The sequence below is a fragment of the Phalacrocorax aristotelis genome, chromosome 7 (genome assembly GCF_949628215.1).
Source record: "Phalacrocorax aristotelis chromosome 7, bGulAri2.1, whole genome shotgun sequence".
NCBI classification, from domain to species: Eukaryota; Metazoa; Chordata; class Aves; order Suliformes; family Phalacrocoracidae; genus Phalacrocorax; species Phalacrocorax aristotelis.
In genome coordinates, this window is record NC_134282.1 from 32113548 (window position 1) to 32130138 (window position 16591).

The following is a 16591-nucleotide window of genomic DNA, read 5'->3' on the forward strand; positions in this document are numbered from 1 at the left end:
CTGTGGTCCCTTCAACACTTCTACCATGACAGCCACCCACGCTTGAGTACCTGAACAGAGGTAGCTTTGGTCCACCCCAGTACCCTTACCAAGATGACCACAGCCCCCTCAACACCTCAACCTAGGACAGCTGCCATCCCCTTCACACCCTGAACAGGGGGGCCACCTGTTCAGCTCGAGGGTTTTTGAGAGAAGCCCAAGAGAGTCGATGCTGCTATAAACTGCCTTGATCCTTCCCTCTCCCACCTAAACAGCCTGTAATAAGTCTGTTGCAAGCCCCAAATGTTCTTCCCTGCATCCCAGTATGAGTCCCATATCCCTAAGACAGTGACTCCCTTTGGTCCAGCTGCTCACTTTTGGTGATGGGTCACCACCACCCCACTGGGCTGGTGGCTCTTTTGGTATAGGATGATCCAGGCAGCGAAGTAGGTAAAGCAGAGCCAGGTGAGACACCCTGGACTTCCATCAGCTTTGGGCTGAGGGAGAAGATCCCGATGCAGATAAACCTGACAGGGTCCCTGAGCTGCTGGACATCCCTCAGGTGAATTAATTTACCAGGTGGTGCCCCAGAGAGAGGGTTTATTTCTCCCAGCAGGAAGCACCAAGGTGGCTGCTGGGTAGCGTGGGTCCCTCAGTTGTGAGAAAGTAACTGAGAGAGATGGATTTTCTATTGTCTCATCTGTTTCCTGCAACGAATCAGCAAAGTCCAGTAAATATCTCCAACCCTTCTACACTGGAGCATTTCATTTCATATGTGATTGCAACTGTGTCGCACTTTCCTCCTCCATCCCTTCTGGCTCTCAGGCGAGGAGTGTGAGGACTCAGAATGCACTGTGCTCTGTTGCAAACCAAAAACATAACACAGCTTATCCTTATCTTGAAAGAGTTGCTGGTATCCTCCTCTTCCTACAAAACAGTGAGCAGCTGCTAGTTCCCTTCTGTCTGAAATTGTCTTTAGGGTTTGTAGTGGCAAGTTCCATCCTTTTGCTTACAGGTGGGTCACCAGGCAGGTATTGTCTGAGATTGCCTCAGTGGGTTTGAAATGATGGGTTTCACCTTGATGACAACCTGCCAGTGTCACTCTTTTGAAGTGACATAACAGTGGATGGCTAGGGATGAGTAGGGCTTAACATAGCTGTCCCATAGAACTTTCCAACAATAAAGTATGAGGAGCAAGCAGAGAAGGCTTTGAACCTGCTTCTGGCAAACCTGATTTTGAGGGCAGAGGAAAGGCTGAGGCTGTAGGACATCAAGATGAGCAGGAGAAGCATCAGGATGACAAAAGCAGCTGCCAGTATGGCCTGGAGCTCCTTCCACCTGGACCTCGCACCCATTTAGATGATTGATTGACAGCCTACAGTTCACCTCTAACATGAAGGGCAGGAGTGCCACCTAGGTCCTGCATCACATCTCTGGCATCTCTTGTCTCTGTACAGCTGCATTCAGGCATCTCAGTTGCTCCTCTAAAGTGTGTTTCAGAAGCTATGAGCTGTCTTGATAAGCTGTGGAGATGAACCCCACCCAACTGCTCAGCCATACCGGTCACATCCTTATTTTCTGCAGATTCTCCACATGTTTGGCCTCTGGAGGATAGGATGTCAGCTTAAAGGAATAGTTTCATCTACTCAGGGTTGGAGCTTGGGCACATATGGTAGCTATTGGTCTGAGAATGAGACCACTTTCTGGCACAGGCCTCTTTTGATTATACACCAGGCTCCAGGTGTCAAGTTTAGACCTCTGGAGGGCATTCAGATGCTCAGGCAGAGGAGTCCTAGCTCTGATGCCCCATAGGCTTAGGGGAAATCCCACCATATATAACTGGAAGCCAGGCAGGAGCCACAAAGGTTTCTAGAGTGCCCAGGCACCACCCCCTCAGGCCCAGAAGCAGAAGTGAAGGTCAGCTTGTGGTAGTCATGGTCAGCCGAAGTGGCTCAAGAAAGATGCCTTGAGGTACTCCATCATGACTGCACCTGAAAACCTTTATACTGATGAGCCTTTGAAACCTCAGCAGAGAGAAGAGGTGCTTTATTACCCACCCATGTTCATTCAAGATCTCCCATATCATTCCCATGCACACCCAGATGCAACCTCCTGCATGCACAGATCTTTCCTATCCCCTCAGGACAAGTTCTGACCCCATCTTCCCCACCACATCCCTTTCCTTCCAGGCCATTTTCCTCTCCCTGGGGACTCAGTTCGCCCCTGTCCCCAGCCACATGGTTCCTCTGATCCCCTCCACTCCCTTCTGAGGACATTGCCTTCTTCTCCATCCCCCTTTATATTCTTTCTGGGTTCTCTGTGCATCCCCTACTTCTCCTTCCCCTTTACTGTGCACTTGGATCCCCACCACCACCAACCAGGGGTCTCCAACCCCAGGCAATGGCCCAAGGACCCCTGTGCTTACAGCAGAAACCATCCACAGGAGCCAGAGGAGCTCATTAATCACCTTTTTATTTTATTTCAAGTGCTGTACACAAAGTCATTCACACCCAGGTGCTCCCAGCGCCCCTGTGCAGACTCCACCTCAACACCCCCTGTGATCCAGTACTCGCTGCTGCTTGGTGCAAGGCCAAAATAAGTTACCCACCTCCCTGTGCTCCCCATGCCTCAGGCACTGGGGCAGGTCAGCATCAGCCCTGCCAGTGTCTGGTTCACCCAGAGTGCCCCGCACCAGGGTAAGTGCTTCAAAACTCAAAGTCACAGCATTAGGCCCTGCCTACTCCTGGCATCGCTGGCCCCAGCTCCCAGTCCCCAGCTCCAGGGGCTCAGCATGGCATGGCAGCCTCTGATGGAAGCAGGGAGCACCTGCAGGGAAAGGATGAGGTTGTCACACTCGTGCTGCCAGCAGCTGCCTAGAACCCACCTGCCTGACCACCCCAGGGTGCCCAAGAGCTGCTGGCTACTTTTCTGGGGGTATCCCCCCCAGGTTTTGGCCCCCCACTTTGACTCATCCCACAGGGATGTGCCATCAAGGTGTAGTGAACCTGATGCAATGCAAAACTCAGCACCAGCCAGCATAGTCCTGGGATGGCTAAAAACAGGAGCAAAGCCACAAGGATCAGCTCAGTCCAGTGGAGGTTTGGAGTCTTGTGTCCAACAGGGTCCCCAAGGGGACAGAAGCAGCGAGCCCCCAGTGCCATCTGCTGCATCTGAGGGATCTCTGGCAGAAGCAGACGTGCCAGGCAGTACTCACTCCATCTTGGCTTCCAGGTGGTGGACAGTCTGCTTGTCCAGGTAGCGGCAGAAGAGTGAGAGAAGGTTGCTGGGCAAGAAGAGAGGCTCCACCAACAAGGCCTTGGGCACTTGCGACAGCTCCCGGGCAACCAGGAATACCATGTCTGTCCTGGGGGCATCAATGCAGGGGGTTGAGTGCCCCATCAGCTGGCCAACCCCAACCCTGTCGTTTGCACTGCCCCTTACCACATCTCGAAGTCCCCACCACGTGGCTCCAGCGGTGCATCGGATGACAGCAGCCTCTCGCCGTGGCTCAGCAGGGAGTAGAGCAAGGAGATCCCAAACTGCAGGAAAGCACCAGGAGTGTCATGGCCAGCGGTGGTGGCACCCTGGGGACACGACAAGGCTCTTGCCCTCCTTGGGGCCACCTACCTGGTTCTTCAAGGCCATGGCAAGGGGGAGCTCAGGGGACTCAGGCAGAGGCCTGGTCATCTCCTGCAGGACCTCAATGAGTTTGCTGAAGGTCATCCTGCCCACCACCTCATTCAATGGGCTGTAGAGCAGGGGGAGAGACTGGGCACAGCAGAGGAGAGAGCAGGAATCTGAGACTGTTTGACCCATCATGGCCACAGCCCCATCTCTGAACCCCATCCCAACACCTGGGGGGGACGCAAGGGGCAACTCTGCACACACACCCGCCTTCAGGGGGACAGTCACCATGACTGCTTTAAACCCTGCTGGACACCTTTCTCCTCCCCCTCCAGGAATGAGAACCCTGCCTCATGTCAACCCCATCAGCTCCCTTGCCATGCTGGGATCCAGCAGGATGGGCCCTCCCCCATTGCCTACTGGGTCCCCTCTCCCCCAGCAAGAGCAACAGGGGAAGGAGGCATCCCGGGATGACCGTGCCCTGGCTGGAGGTGCTTGCCTCATCCAACACGTCCTTCTTCATGAGGAAGGGCAGGTGATGGGTGATGGTCAGCAGGATCTTCTCCGCTTGCTCCCGGGTCAGGTGGGGCAGCAGCCGGGCTGTGAGCTTCTTGCCCTTCTGCACACATAGGAGTTGCAGGAATTCATCCTCTGCCTCCCTGGGGACAAAGGCTCCATTGGCACAGATCCCAAGGGACCTGTAGCATCTCTGTCCATCCAGAAGGACCAGCATCAGCTCCAGCAGAGGACAAGTCTCACAGGCAGGGTCAGCACAGGCCGTGGTGACACACAGAGGACAGGATCCAACACTCACTGTCACCCAGAGCTACTGATCCATGACCATCCAAGCCCAGCAAGGACCAGGACATGCCGCCTGCTCCCCCCTCCCCACAGTACAAACTCACTCTTCACTGCTGCAAGCTCTGATTTTCAAGGCTTGGTAGATATGCTCCACTTCTTGGCTCTTCTGCTCCTGACAGCAGGGCTGCTGCTCCTCTGGGGCCAGAGACATCTTCCGCTGCATCTCCTCCACTTCCAGCAGCTGCAGAAAGAACTGCAAAGACCACAATGGGTAAAGAGGCAGCTCAGACTATCTTCTGCCTACCAGTTACCCAGGACCTCTGCCCAGGCCGATATCCCCTCACAGAGCTCCTCAGACTTAAAACCAAGCACCTACATCATCCCATCTTGTCCCAAAACACAGCTTGCTCACCTTCTCGATCCTGTGCAATGCCCGAAGCCGGTGGTTCCCTGCAGCCTTCAGGAATGGAGAAAGGAAGGCACAACAATTACAGCCAGCACCAGACACTGCCATTGGCAGAGTGCTGGGGCCAGCTGCTACCTGGGGATCAGAGGCAGCTTCAGCCATGGCCATCTCCAATTGCCCAGAGCCTCATCCCACCCCTCGGCAGGGGACAAGCTGCTATCACTGAAGCAGCACCTGCTCCAACAGCACACCCCATCCCACAGCTCAGGGCACCACCCATGCTCAATTGTAACAACTCCTGAAGCTCCTGCTAAAGCTGCTCCAGGGCCTGGGGAAAGCTCAGAGTGGCATCTCCAGATATCCAAGGCACCAACCAGCCTGGCTGCCTCTCACCTACCTCCTCCACAAGGGCATGGTGTACAGCATCGATGGCCCGGCGAGGACTGTAGCAGGTGGACACCGCAACCTGGCCCAGCGACCCTGCGATGCGCACCACTGGAAGAGAGATAGGACATGGTGAGACCATGTCCTACAACTCCTCACACAGCCCACCCAGCCCAGGCCCTCACCAGAGTCATACGTCTCCGCTTTCTGGATGAACGGTGTGACCAACTTGGGGGGCTCCTGCTTGTTGCGGCGGCCGAGCAGCTCCTCCTCTGCCTGTTTGCGCTCCAGCCGCTGGTAGTATGTCTGTAACGACACATGTAGGCAGAAGGGGAGCTGCCCCAAGCCTGGGTAACCCTCTGGCTCCCAAAGGGTTTCAGCTCCAGTCCCAAGGGGCAGGATGAGCCACTGTTGATGCCAGCAGGAGCTTACCTGGTAGTAGTAGTCATCATCCATATTCTCACTCTGCAGCTGGATCATCTCCACCTTGATGACCCAGTCCTTCTCCTTCGAGGTCATCAGCCCAGCATAAGGGTCCACTTTAGGAGACCACAGCTTCTTGGGGGACATGCTGGCGTGGGAGAAGATTGCAGCCTGCTGTGATTGCCCACAGCCCCCCCACAGGTCCCCGGGACCCCCTTACCTCTGCGTCTGCCTGCCTTGCTGCTGCCGCTGGGTCAGGATCCGCTGGTGCTGAGGGTGCAGCTGGGTCATATGGCTGGGTGTGCTGCAAGGGAGACCAGGTGGGTGCTGGGTCCCCGCACTAGAACTGTCCCCAGAGGGATGCCCCCCCAGCTGCTTTGCAGGTCTCCTCCGGTCCCACCCACGCACCCCACTTGCTGTCCTGCTACCTGAGGTTCAGCTGGCCACTGGCTGATGGACTGAAGAAGAGAGCAGGGTCCAAAGAGGGAGACATAGGACCAAAGTGCATGGCAAGAGACTGCGGTGGGCTGCTGATGTTGGGTGACATGGGCCGGAAAGGGGTCGGAGCCGCATACCCTGCAGTCTGGAGAGGAAGAGAGGAATATTCAGGTGTCTGAGCCTTCCCCTCCGAGAGGGCCAGAGGGGTCTGCCAGCTCCATGTTAGCCCCTGGCTCCCATCCTTACAGGGGCCACCCTCTCCCACATGGAGGAGATGCATGGGACACCATGGCAAGGTGATATCCTCCATGATCCTGCCACTAGGGCTGGGCAAGGCAAGGGGACCCTGGTGTCACCAGGGATTGCATTCCCCAAGTCCATCACCAGTGTCCCAGCTTGACACCAAGCACAACACCATACCCAGTGCAGGTACCGTGGGGACATCAGGACAAATAGATTTTTGAAGCAATGGCTACACCAGTGGCTCTGCTTTCCCCATTGGCAAGACGCCAGAGACGTGCGCTCAGGATTAGATGGAGCTGCAAAGTCTGCCCTGGATGGCAGAGCTTTGGGAAGGCACTGTCCCTGTCCCATACCATTTCAGGGCCACCTTAGAAGTGACATGGTGGTGGCTCACAGCCCACTACGTCACCTGGCTGGAAGCAAAGAGCGGAGAGGGTCTGCGAGCTGGCGTGAAGGGCCGAGGGGAGCATGGGGAGCGAGGCATCAGAGATGACTGCTGCAGGACAGGAGACAGAAGGCATCACTAGGACAAGCTTGCCCCTGAGTCTGGACCTCTGGGAAGGGGAGGGCAGAGGAAGAGGGGACACAAGAGCCCCCCCAAAAACTGTTACCTGCCGAAGAAAGCGCTGGGGAAAGGACTTGGGGGACATCAGTCTGAAGTCAGGGCGCTTGAGCTGGGGAGAGCCCCCATAGCTCCTCTGCATGGGGGATCCGAGGAAGTCGAGGGCCATGTTGGAGGATGGTGGAGGCCTCTCCAGGACCTGGAGGATGGCTTTATCCTACAGGGAGGATGTGGCAGGAGATGGGAACAGGGCCCAGCTGGCATCAGTTTAGCTCCCCCAGCATCAGGCAACTCTCCAAAGCCTTTGGTTGTTGCTCAACCAGACCATGCACTGGCCAGGCTCCCATCCTGGTGGCATGCAACAGCAGGGGACCCCCAGCACAGGGGTCCTGGTCCTCCCCAAACTCAGCAGCTTTGCTTTCAAACTCAAGCTCTGCTTAAGGCGGGCACCTTCGCCCACAGCCTTGGCACCCAAGAGACATGTCCTTGCACCTCCAGGCCTATGATGAGGCTTTGGAGGTTCCTCAGTCATCCCAAATCACCTGCACGACCCTTGGCCCAGGGTATCGGAGGGCCCTTGGCCACTCCCTGAGGGCCTGGCTGGGGGTACTCACCTCCAGCATGTGGTGGGGTGGGATGCTGCTGGGGCAAGAGCCCCACACCACGGGATCCATCGCCAGCTGGAAGACAGGAAGATAGTCAGCATGGGGAAGACTGACAGGGAACACTGCAGGGGCCAGTCAGCCTCATCACCAGATGGGAGGGGACATTTTTACCATGTCCTCTTTGCCAAACTCTGCCCAGCAAGCACCAATCCTGCTGTCCAGCACCGCTGAGTCCTGGCTCTGCAAGCAAAGAAGAGGTTACAGGCACGTACTCAGCCCTAGCACAGCAGGCCTTCCTTGAGCAGAGACCAAACTATCCCCTGGTGCCCTCTGTGGGGCAGGACCCACAGACATGGAGACGGAGGTGGGAGCAGTGGGTCCCTACCAGTCCCCCTGCCTGCCAGCCAGGCATAGATCCCCTCCCTTTCCGCTCACGCTTCACCTCCAGCGTGGGTTTGCTCTGCACAGCTCTCATCACTGCTGGGTCTCCCAGGTCATTGGGCTCTTCACAGGGCTCCTGGTCCTCAGTCTCCAGCTCCTCCTCCTCTTCCTCCAACTCAGAGCCAACCTGCTCAATCTCTAGCTCCATCCCACCTTCCTCCTGGGGCTCTCCCAGATCCTCTGGCTGCTCAGCCATTCCCGGCCTGGGTTCCTCCCTGCCCTCCATCTCCTCTGCCACCACTTCAGCCAGCTCAGGGCTCATCTCCAGAGGCATCAGGGGTTTTGCAGCATCCTCCTCAGTGGAGTCTCGATCTTGGAGGGGGGAGGCAGAGCACATCAGGGTGAGTGAGAGCCTGGGCAGCATCCACCAGGGTTCCTGCTTCAAACCCAGCTCCTCACCAGGCAAAAGGACGCCTTCCTCACCCCCCCACCTCCATCCTCCTCACCCCATTGGGCACTGGCTGATCTCCCCGACCCTGGGGCTCCTCTGAGATCTTACCTAGCCCAAAAGTCATCTCATTGTACAGGTCGAGCTCTTCGTCCTCCTCGGCCATCTCCTCCAGCAGAGGCACATCTTCTACCAGCAGGTAGTCCTCGAGGATCTGGAGTTGAAAGCAGCAGGGTCTCAGCTAAGGGAGACAGGCAGCGATGGGGCAACCCTAACCTGCCCCCAAGTGGGGGGGGGCGAGGGGGGAGGCACCCAACCTCCCCCCCACTCCATTGGTGGTGCTGGGCAGACCCCAGGGCTCACAGCTGCTGGAAAGGCAAGAGCAGGGACCACTGGCACTACCAGTGAGGGCAGGACCCGCTGGCTCAGCACAGGGTAGGAGCCTGCTAAAGCCTACAGGGACTAGGGCTGCAGCCACCCAGAGGTGACAGTGGTTCCAGCCAGCACCAGGGTTGCCAGCATTGAAGAGCACTAGTGTGGCTAGTGCCAAGGGACACCATTAGGCTTCAGAGTGAACACCCCGCTGCTGGGGCTTGAACAGCACCCGAGCACAGGCAGGAAAGGGCACCCCACTAGCACCTCTGGGACGGTATCTTCTCCGGTACCGGCCGCTCCCGAGAGCGCCAGCACCGGGGGGGAGGGGGCGTGACCCGGGAAAGGAGGCGGCCGCAGGGCCGGGCCAGCACGCCAGGGCGGAGCAGGGCGGGCACTCACAACCGGTTCACCGCCCTCCGCCATGCCTCAGCACCGCCCGCCCGCCCGCGTCCCTCTACGGGGCCAGGCTTCCCCCGACACCGCCTTTTACGGGACCGGCGGTGCCGTACAGCATGGCGGCGCCCGGCGGCGCCCCGCGCCTGCGCAGTCCCTCCGTCCCGCCCCTCGGTGAGGCCCCGCCCCCTCGTCTTGGCACCGTCCCCTCGGCCGTAGAGCAGGGATGGGGATGGAGCTGGGGAGAAGGAGGTTTAACGACCCCACTCGCGAAAGGGGGTGTAAAACTGCGAACATATGCATCTTTCAGGGCACGGAAAACCCCAGACTGGCTTTTCCCACTGCCTTTGTCGCTCCTGGCCAGCGAGGGAGTTTTCCAAACCAATACCCTTCTGAGCAATCATGGAAAAACAGTGGGATGTTAGTCGGTCTGGCTGGAAGTACCTCTGAGATCCACAGAAGTATATCAAAAGCCCAGGTGAAGTAAAACTAAAGCAAAGACGCTGGAAATCTCTGCATCCTGTGAAACACAGCAGGCTGCTCTCGTCTCCCTAGAATGACGGGAGTGTGTCATACATCACCTACTGCTTAAATATTTCCTCTAATAAAAGCAGAAGCAGTCTCAAAAAAGGAAGATTTGGCTGTTTGAGTCAAACCAGCATGGCCTTTTTCAAGGTTTTAGCTGGGATAGAGTTAATTTTCTTCACTGCAGCTGGCATAGTGCTGTGCTTTGGGCTTAGTATGAAAACAATGTTGAGATAACACACCGATGTTTTGGTTGTTGCCGGGTAGTGCTTGTACTAGTCAAGGACTTTTCTAGCTTCCCACACTCTGCCTGGTGCACAAGAAGCTGGGAGGGGAGGGGGCACAGCTAAGAGAACAGATTCAAACTGGCCAAAGGGATATTCCATATCATGTAATGTCATGCCCAGTATGTTACCTGGGAGGGGCTGGCTCAGGGAGGGAGACAGCAATCATGCTTGGGGACTGGCAGTGTCGGTTGGCGGGTGGTGAGTGGTTGTATTGTTTGTGTTTCTGTCTTTTTCCCTTTTCATTATATTATCATTATTGTTTTATTCTAATTATTAAACTGCTCTTAACTCAACCCACAAGTTTTCTTTTTTTTGCCTTTGCTCTTCTGGTACTCTCCGCCATCCCACAGGGGTGGGGGGAGTGAGTGAGCGGCTGTGTGGTGTTTAGTTGCTGACTGGGGCTGAACCACGACAGCCTTTCAGAAACATCATGTGGAAGAAACTCATGGTTCAGCTTCTCTTTATGGGGAAAGTCAGCCGGGCATTGCTGGTTATGGGAAAGTCATCTCCAGGGACTCTTGTCCCAGTGGAGAGAGGCCAGGTGTCAGCATGGAGAAAGGATCCGTGTCCTACAATCAGCTATTTGCATAACTAATCCTCCCCAACCCGAGGGGATCTCTCACCTGGGCAGAGCTAGACTAGCCAGTGGGTCAGGCTCTGAGGTGGCGAGCCCCAATGCCGGCTCAGCTGCTGACACAGCAGTTAGCGTTTATTTCTGGGAGGGCCCCCATGTCCCTGATAAGGCTCCAGCAGCAGCTGCATCCTCTTAATCTAACAGCAAAAACACTCAGCAATAGTAGCTATATGGCTACTGGTGCTGCTGACCGAGCGGCCAGCAAACTGAGCAAGAGCTCAGCTCAGACCTGGCCCAGCAGAAATGGATAACGAGTACTTGCAGGTTTTTTTGTTTGCTCAGTCGCTAGTGATTTACTTGCTGCCTTTGGGTGGGGGATGTTCTATTGATTTAAAGACAGGTCTTTAAATGGGACATATTAAGATGGCAAGTTTTAAAGGGGCTCAGTGTTAGAGGAGCTCTGTCATACTGCTATTTTCTTCCCACTAGTAGTGACTTTCCTTTCTTTTCTCTTTTTTAAACTTTGTAGTCCTTATATGGCTAGGTGTAGGACAGTATACACTGCTTCCCAGTCTAAAACAGTGTCTCTAAAGATAAGCAGTACATGACCTATAGGACAACAAGCAGATGAGTTCCTAGGTGTGTAAAATATCTATGTGCTCTTTAATATTGGTTCATTTTCCTTTTTTAACCTTGGCTTCCTTAATGCTGCTATTCAAAGCTGATCTACTTCTCTAAGCAGTACTTAGTGTTATAAAGCCACTCAGAGGTGTATCTAGCCTAGCTGGGCTACGGTGCTCACAATTATTCTGGTGCCTCCTCCAGAAAAAGCAGCTCTTTGACCTTTGGGGTCTTGCATTTGGCACCAGGGAGCCTGTGCTACACTTGAATGGCAAAGTCAATTCATCCTGCAGCTGCCAGACCAAGATGCTGACTCAACAGGTTTTAAAAGCAAGCAAGCTAAGACTCAGAAATCAAGGAGGCTAGGCTACACCTGCATTGGCGTGATGCTAGCCCTGGCTGCAAAATCCTCAGCAAGAGGTAGTTTTTGGAGGTCCTCCTTTGGGTGAGGAGCAGGAGCTGGGTGAGCACCTTGACATGCTCTGTGACCTACGCCCAGCGAGGTGCCCTGACCACAGGCATCCAGCTCAAGGCCTGGGGGAGCTGCTCCCCTGGGGCCTTCAGCCTGACGCCTCAGACCTCTGATGCCGCCAACCCCGACGTGAAGTCCCCTCAGCAGGGCAGGCCGGGTACGGCCACAGCAGCACTCACATCCGCCCTCGGGGTGGCTACGGCCGGTACCGGGTAGCACCGAGCACGGTGGGCGGGCTCCATGCTCTGCCGAGTCCCGGCCGCTGCCTCAGGCTGAAAGCGAAACCGAAAGCGAAAGCTCCGTGAGCTCCCTCGCCTAACCTCTCGGCTCTCTCGCCGCCCGGAGACTGATGACGCGCGGGCGTTTCCGCACTGCGATTGGCCGCGGGCGGTAGGGGCTATAAAAGGCGGCGGGCGAGACGGGGTGGGACAGTTCGAGCGGGCAGCGGAGGCGACCGGGCGGCAGCCATGGAGCTGTTGTTGAAGGTGGGGGTCCTGGTACTGATCGTCATGGTCGGCCCGGGGGAGGCGGATGGTGAGTGCCCGGGGTGTGGCGGGAGGTGCTGGGAAGGGTCCGCTACCGGTTACTGGTGGGGGGGAGGAGGGGCGGGAGGTGCTGGGAAGGGCCCGGTACCGGGGGGGGTGGGGTGGGTAAGAGGGGTGTGAGGGGCCTGGTTACCGTACCCGGGTAGGAGGGCGCTGGTGTCTCTGAGCCCTGCTTCTCACGACTCCCTCACCCCCCTCTCCAGAGATGCCAAAGGTGGAGGTGTACTCCCGCAAACGGGCCGTCTATGGAGAGGAAAACACCCTCAACTGCTTCGTGAGCGGCTTCCACCCTCCGAAGATCGACATCACCCTCCTCAAGAACGGGGAGCCTATGGCCGACGTGAAGTATGCAGACATGTCCTTCAACGACAAGTGGCAGTTTGAGCGCCTGGTGCATGTGCCATTTGTCCCCAATAAGGGCGATGTCTACGTTTGCAAAGTGGCCCATTCCACCTTCAGTGAGCCGCAGATGTTCCGATGGGGTATTGTGCGCCGCCTTCTTCGAGCTTTGCTGCTATTCCTGTGCAGAAGCCAGAGTTCGTTCATTTGTAGCCCAGCATCTCTGTTTTCCTTCTCAGGGAATGCAGTGCTGTAATGGGGTGGATTTTGAGGGCCTTGTGCTATGTAGATGGAAAATTGGCTTCGGCTGGGCTGCTGAAAAGGCTGTGTATATGTACCCAGGACAGAGTATGTCGGTAGCAGACAGGGAAGGTGTGCCTCAGTATCACCTGTAGGTATTTGGTTATGGTGTGTCTGATGGCTCTGATCTCTTTCTAAGTCAACTTGCCTAGAAAGAGATGGGTTGTGCAGTGATTTTTGGTGAATGTAAGGAAAGATATAGCGGTGGGGATGGATGGTGGTGATCCAGCCCACTGCAGCAAGGAAACAGCTAGGCAAAGGCAGCTCTGGTTACTGCACTGGGCCTGTTGCCAGCAGGGGTGATGGGTGAGAGGGGGTGCTCTTTTCCCCAAAGCCTAATGCCCTCCCCTTTCTTCTTGCAGATGAAGATTTCTGAGCAGCTTCTTGCATAATCATGGTGAGTTATGCTGATCCTCCATGCCCATGCTGGCAAGGGGAATGCAGACTGCTTTCTGTGGGGGAATTCTGTAGCTTGCAGAATTGAGGAATAAAAGCCACCACCCCAAAAAAAAAAAAACCCAACCCTCCTATCTATAGTGTTGCCGCTGTTTGGGAGCGGGGCTGTTCCCACACCCTTTCTAACCCCTGCTATGGCCAGTTCTGAGCTGCACCTTGCCTACAGGAGTCTCCCTTGTTCAAAAGAAAGGAGTCCCTTGGAGCAAAACTTTCCCATATCTCTTTGGGTGTGACTGATCTGGATTGCTGTGAATTATCTGGATTTAGCAATTGCATAAATACTAGTTCTATCCTTGAAAGTGAAAATGAAACTAAAGACATATGGCCTAGCTGACGTAGGTGCGATGCTGGTTGAAATGCCTTAGTTACATACCCCGGTAGAGGCTTTATAATTATTAACTATATAATTATTAACTTATATAATTATATATAACTATATAATTATTAACAAGACTTGGCAAGACCTCGCTTGAAATGTTCTCTGAACTGAACAAGGAAAATGTTGATGACTTTTAGACAGACAAAATCATGAGTCAAATGGACTTTGTGAATCAGAAAAACTGCCTTGCACTTTCTTGGGAAGATGTAGGTGGATCTGAGTCCTTCAATTCTCACTAAGGCTGCTGTCCCTCCAAAGCTCTCCAGCCCTTCCTTGCTGTAGAGCAGCAGGTGCTAGGAGGGGTGTTGGTCTTCCAGGGACAAGAGAAAACGGAGGTCAGTTGACCACCTTTCTAGTGGGGGACAACAGAAGAATATAGGCTCTTAATTTGTAGCAGAAAAGCTGAGATGTGATATCAGGGACTTGGAAAGGCTCAAAAGATCCCCCAGAGCCAAAAATGGTTGGATTGGAAGGATATTTAGAGGGGATGCTGGGAGTGCTTAAGTGTTTGTCCCTAACTGCAGCTTGAGATGGGATGCTGAGGTAAAGGGACCTGCAATTTGATGAAGTGCAGACATTTCTAGGTAACAGAGCACTGAAAAATTATATACAGCCACTCTTCTGTTTTGTCACTTGCATTTGGGTGGTAGGAATGGAAACCTGGCCCCACGGTAGGGTCTGGGGTGTGCTGTGTCCCCGCAGCAGCATGGTGTGCCACAACTTTGGTTGGACATCAGGGTGGAGGCCACCATGGCAAGGGGATGCCAAGCTTGGCTGAAGGTGGGACATGGGTGACTTTTCAAGAGTCTGGAGTCTCTGACTCTGCAGTTGTGGAAAACACATTTGTTTTTTTCATAAAATAATTGCAGTTGAAGGTGTGAACAGAGTGACTGATGTCAGTCTCCTTACCTTGTGCAGGTCTAAAGAATTCTGCCTTGCAAGTAAAAATTGTCTTCAGCTTCTGTCCTTTCTCACATCTCGCTTCTGGATATAATGAAGAGGAACAATCATCTTCATTGCAGAACTTATTCTTTATTAAAAAATGTTATGGTTTGACTTTACCTTGAGGAGTTCAATTTACATGCAAAATGCAAGCAGTAGTTTTGGTGTTGTTTTTTTTTCTGAACACATAGCTATAAATGCCTACTCAATAAAAAAATAATGGTAGCTCTTCAGTGTTCTGAATTATTCAGGGTCAAAATAAAGCATTTTGTCAGAACACTTTTGTTGAAATAAAATTTCAAGATTTCAGTACAGTCCTTTAAAGTGTTTCTTCAGTTTTACAACCCAAGCTGATTCTGATGGCTGCTCGGTTACAGGCAGATCTGGAGGGTGGTGGCACCAAGCTCAGGTGCACTTTTTTAATCCTGCTGAGAAGCTGCAGGAGTACTTTCCTATCAAAAAAAACCAAAAGAATTAAAGGTTTATGTGGGATCTGCCTGGCCACAGGTTCCTGAGTTGCCCAGAACATATGGCACAAGGCTAAAAAAAAAGGACAAAGTGACACCAGGTCTAATCTTAAAGCTGGGTGTGAGGAAAAGGAGTAGATGGGCAGGATGGTGTCCAAGGGTGAGAACTTCGGCTGCTGCTTCTCAGGAGGTGTGTGGTGTAAAGCTGTGCCAAGGGGAAGCAGATGGGTGTGTCAGTGGCTTTAATTCCTCTTCTGTAGTTCTCCCTGTGAAGAAGTCCTGTTAAGTCCTGGTCTGCCACACCTTGGGGGTTTGATGGCACTACCCAAAAATGGTGCTTTTATGGAGAAGTCAGTACAATGGGTTGGTGGTGGTTAGATCAAGGAGGAGCTCATCAGTGCAGGGCTGGATTGGGTTCCTGGCAACCCAGTGGAGGTGATCTGTCACATCTCTTCTTGGGTGTTTTAAGATTTGCTGTGGCTGGCATCACAGAACACCCACTTGAGATTTTGAGGCATCATGGCTTGTTTCACAGCTTTTTTCCATTAAAACCAAATTTTCTGTGAGGTACAATAATAGTTAATAATAACTGTCTTGTGCAAACCTCTGGCTTTGCTTGAAAAGGCATTTACTTCAAAGACAAATTCTTTGCTACAAGCGACACCTTGCTGGGGTGAAGGAAGCAGTTATGGGGACTTTGCACTCATGAGAGTAGCATTCAAACCAGGAGAGGTGGGTATGTCACGGCTGGGGACATCATGCAAAGTGTTTGTCATCCAGCATGGGATGGCAGGTCTCACCAGAGCCATGACACAGCACAGCCAGCCATGCGGGTGAGACCAGCGAGGGGCTGTGCCAGCCCCAGCAGTGGTCCTTCTGTGGTAGAAGGTCTGGAAGGGAGGAAAAGGTTTGGGCTTCTCCTCCAGAGATCCTAGCAGAGCAGCACAGCTTGCTGTGAGGGCCTGAGGCGGCCTGAGTCATGGACCATATCCTCTGGATCACAGAGCTACCAAAGTGCCTGCCACCACCTCGGCTTCACCTTTACTATTGTCAAGATGATCGTCGCAGAGTAACGGCTGGATGCATCACACCAACAGGAAAAAACCTCATCCTAATTAGGACATAAGTGGAGTCGACTGCAGAAGCTGAAGACGCTGCAGCACAGGCAATGTGAGACAACTGTGTCTCAAAGGAAACTTACATCAGCATCATCCTGCACTAGGGAAATTTTTGACCTGATTGTGTATGTGGGCTTTTTGTGGTCTTACTTAGGAAATATTTTGATGGCTTACTCAAAAATCCCCCTCTCTGGGGAAGACTGATGCATACCAATCCCAGATGCTGTCTAATTTTGATTAACATCTGACTTTTGGGACCATATCTAGAACGACCATCTCTGTTTTATCCTTGGGGTCCAGCTTGGGGGGGTCCAAAGGTAGCTGGGGTGCAGCTGCGCTGCTGCTGCTGGTTTTTCAGCAAAAGTTCCCGGGGATGGAGTTGTTGAAGGATATCTTGGCAAGCTTGAAGCATGAAACAGGACTCATTTGTGCTTTATGGAATACAAGCAATTTCGCTGCCAGCAAACTACTTCCTGACTCAACCAAATATGAGTGCTTTTAGGA

The 16591-nt window shown here is 53.8% G+C and overlaps 2 protein-coding genes across 4 annotated transcripts; one reads left to right on the forward strand and one right to left on the reverse strand.

Moving 5' to 3' along the window:
- Positions 1–2433: 2433 nt before the first annotated feature.
- Positions 2434–9193, reverse strand: PATL2 (PAT1 homolog 2). Of its 2 annotated transcripts, none has more exons than XM_075099751.1 (19): positions 9069–9193; positions 8406–8508; positions 7908–8218; positions 7637–7705; positions 7475–7540; positions 6910–7077; positions 6708–6794; positions 6046–6200; positions 5838–5921; positions 5627–5765; positions 5380–5500; positions 5208–5305; positions 4817–4861; positions 4509–4657; positions 4103–4262; positions 3607–3747; positions 3421–3518; positions 3194–3343; positions 2434–2805 (listed from the first exon to the last, which is right to left on the reverse strand). In XM_075099751.1, the coding sequence occupies exons 1-19, from the start codon at positions 9090–9092 to the stop codon at positions 2766–2768; spliced, it is 2208 nt and encodes a 735-aa protein (XP_074955852.1). In that variant the 5' UTR covers positions 9093–9193; the 3' UTR covers positions 2434–2765. The 2 variants fall into 2 exon arrangements, with proteins under 2 accessions (XP_074955852.1, XP_074955853.1); XM_075099752.1 differs by lacking the exon at positions 9069–9193 and adding an exon at positions 8934–9013.
- Positions 9194–10784: 1591 nt separating this feature from the next.
- Positions 10785–14816, forward strand: B2M (beta-2-microglobulin). Of its 2 annotated transcripts, XM_075099759.1 has the most exons (4): positions 10785–12075; positions 12290–12568; positions 13088–13122; positions 14479–14816. In XM_075099759.1, the coding sequence occupies exons 1-3, from the start codon at positions 12009–12011 to the stop codon at positions 13099–13101; spliced, it is 360 nt and encodes a 119-aa protein (XP_074955860.1). In that variant the 5' UTR covers positions 10785–12008; the 3' UTR covers positions 13102–13122; positions 14479–14816. The 2 variants fall into 2 exon arrangements, with proteins under 2 accessions (XP_074955860.1, XP_074955861.1); XM_075099760.1 differs by lacking the exon at positions 14479–14816 and having other exon boundaries at positions 11916–12075; positions 13088–13124.
- The last annotated feature ends 1775 nt before the right edge of the window (positions 14817–16591 follow it).

Coding starts and splice junctions, on each gene's coding strand:
- PATL2 (XM_075099751.1), bottom strand. CDS start 9,092: ATGGCGGAGGGCGGTGAACCGGTT. Junction 6,795..6,909: donor CCCAGCGCTTTCTTCGGCAG/GTAACAGTTTTT, acceptor CCTGTCCTGCAG/CAGTCATCTCTGATGCCTCG. Junction 5,306..5,379: donor AGCGGAGACGTATGACTCTG/GTGAGGGCCTGG, acceptor TCTCTCTTCCAG/TGGTGCGCATCGCAGGGTCG.
- B2M (XM_075099759.1), top strand. CDS start 12,009: ATGGAGCTGTTGTTGAAGGTGGGGGTCCTGGTACTGATCGTCATGGTC. Junction 12,076..12,289: donor CGGCCCGGGGGAGGCGGATG/GTGAGTGCCCGG, acceptor CCCCCTCTCCAG/AGATGCCAAAGGTGGAGGTG.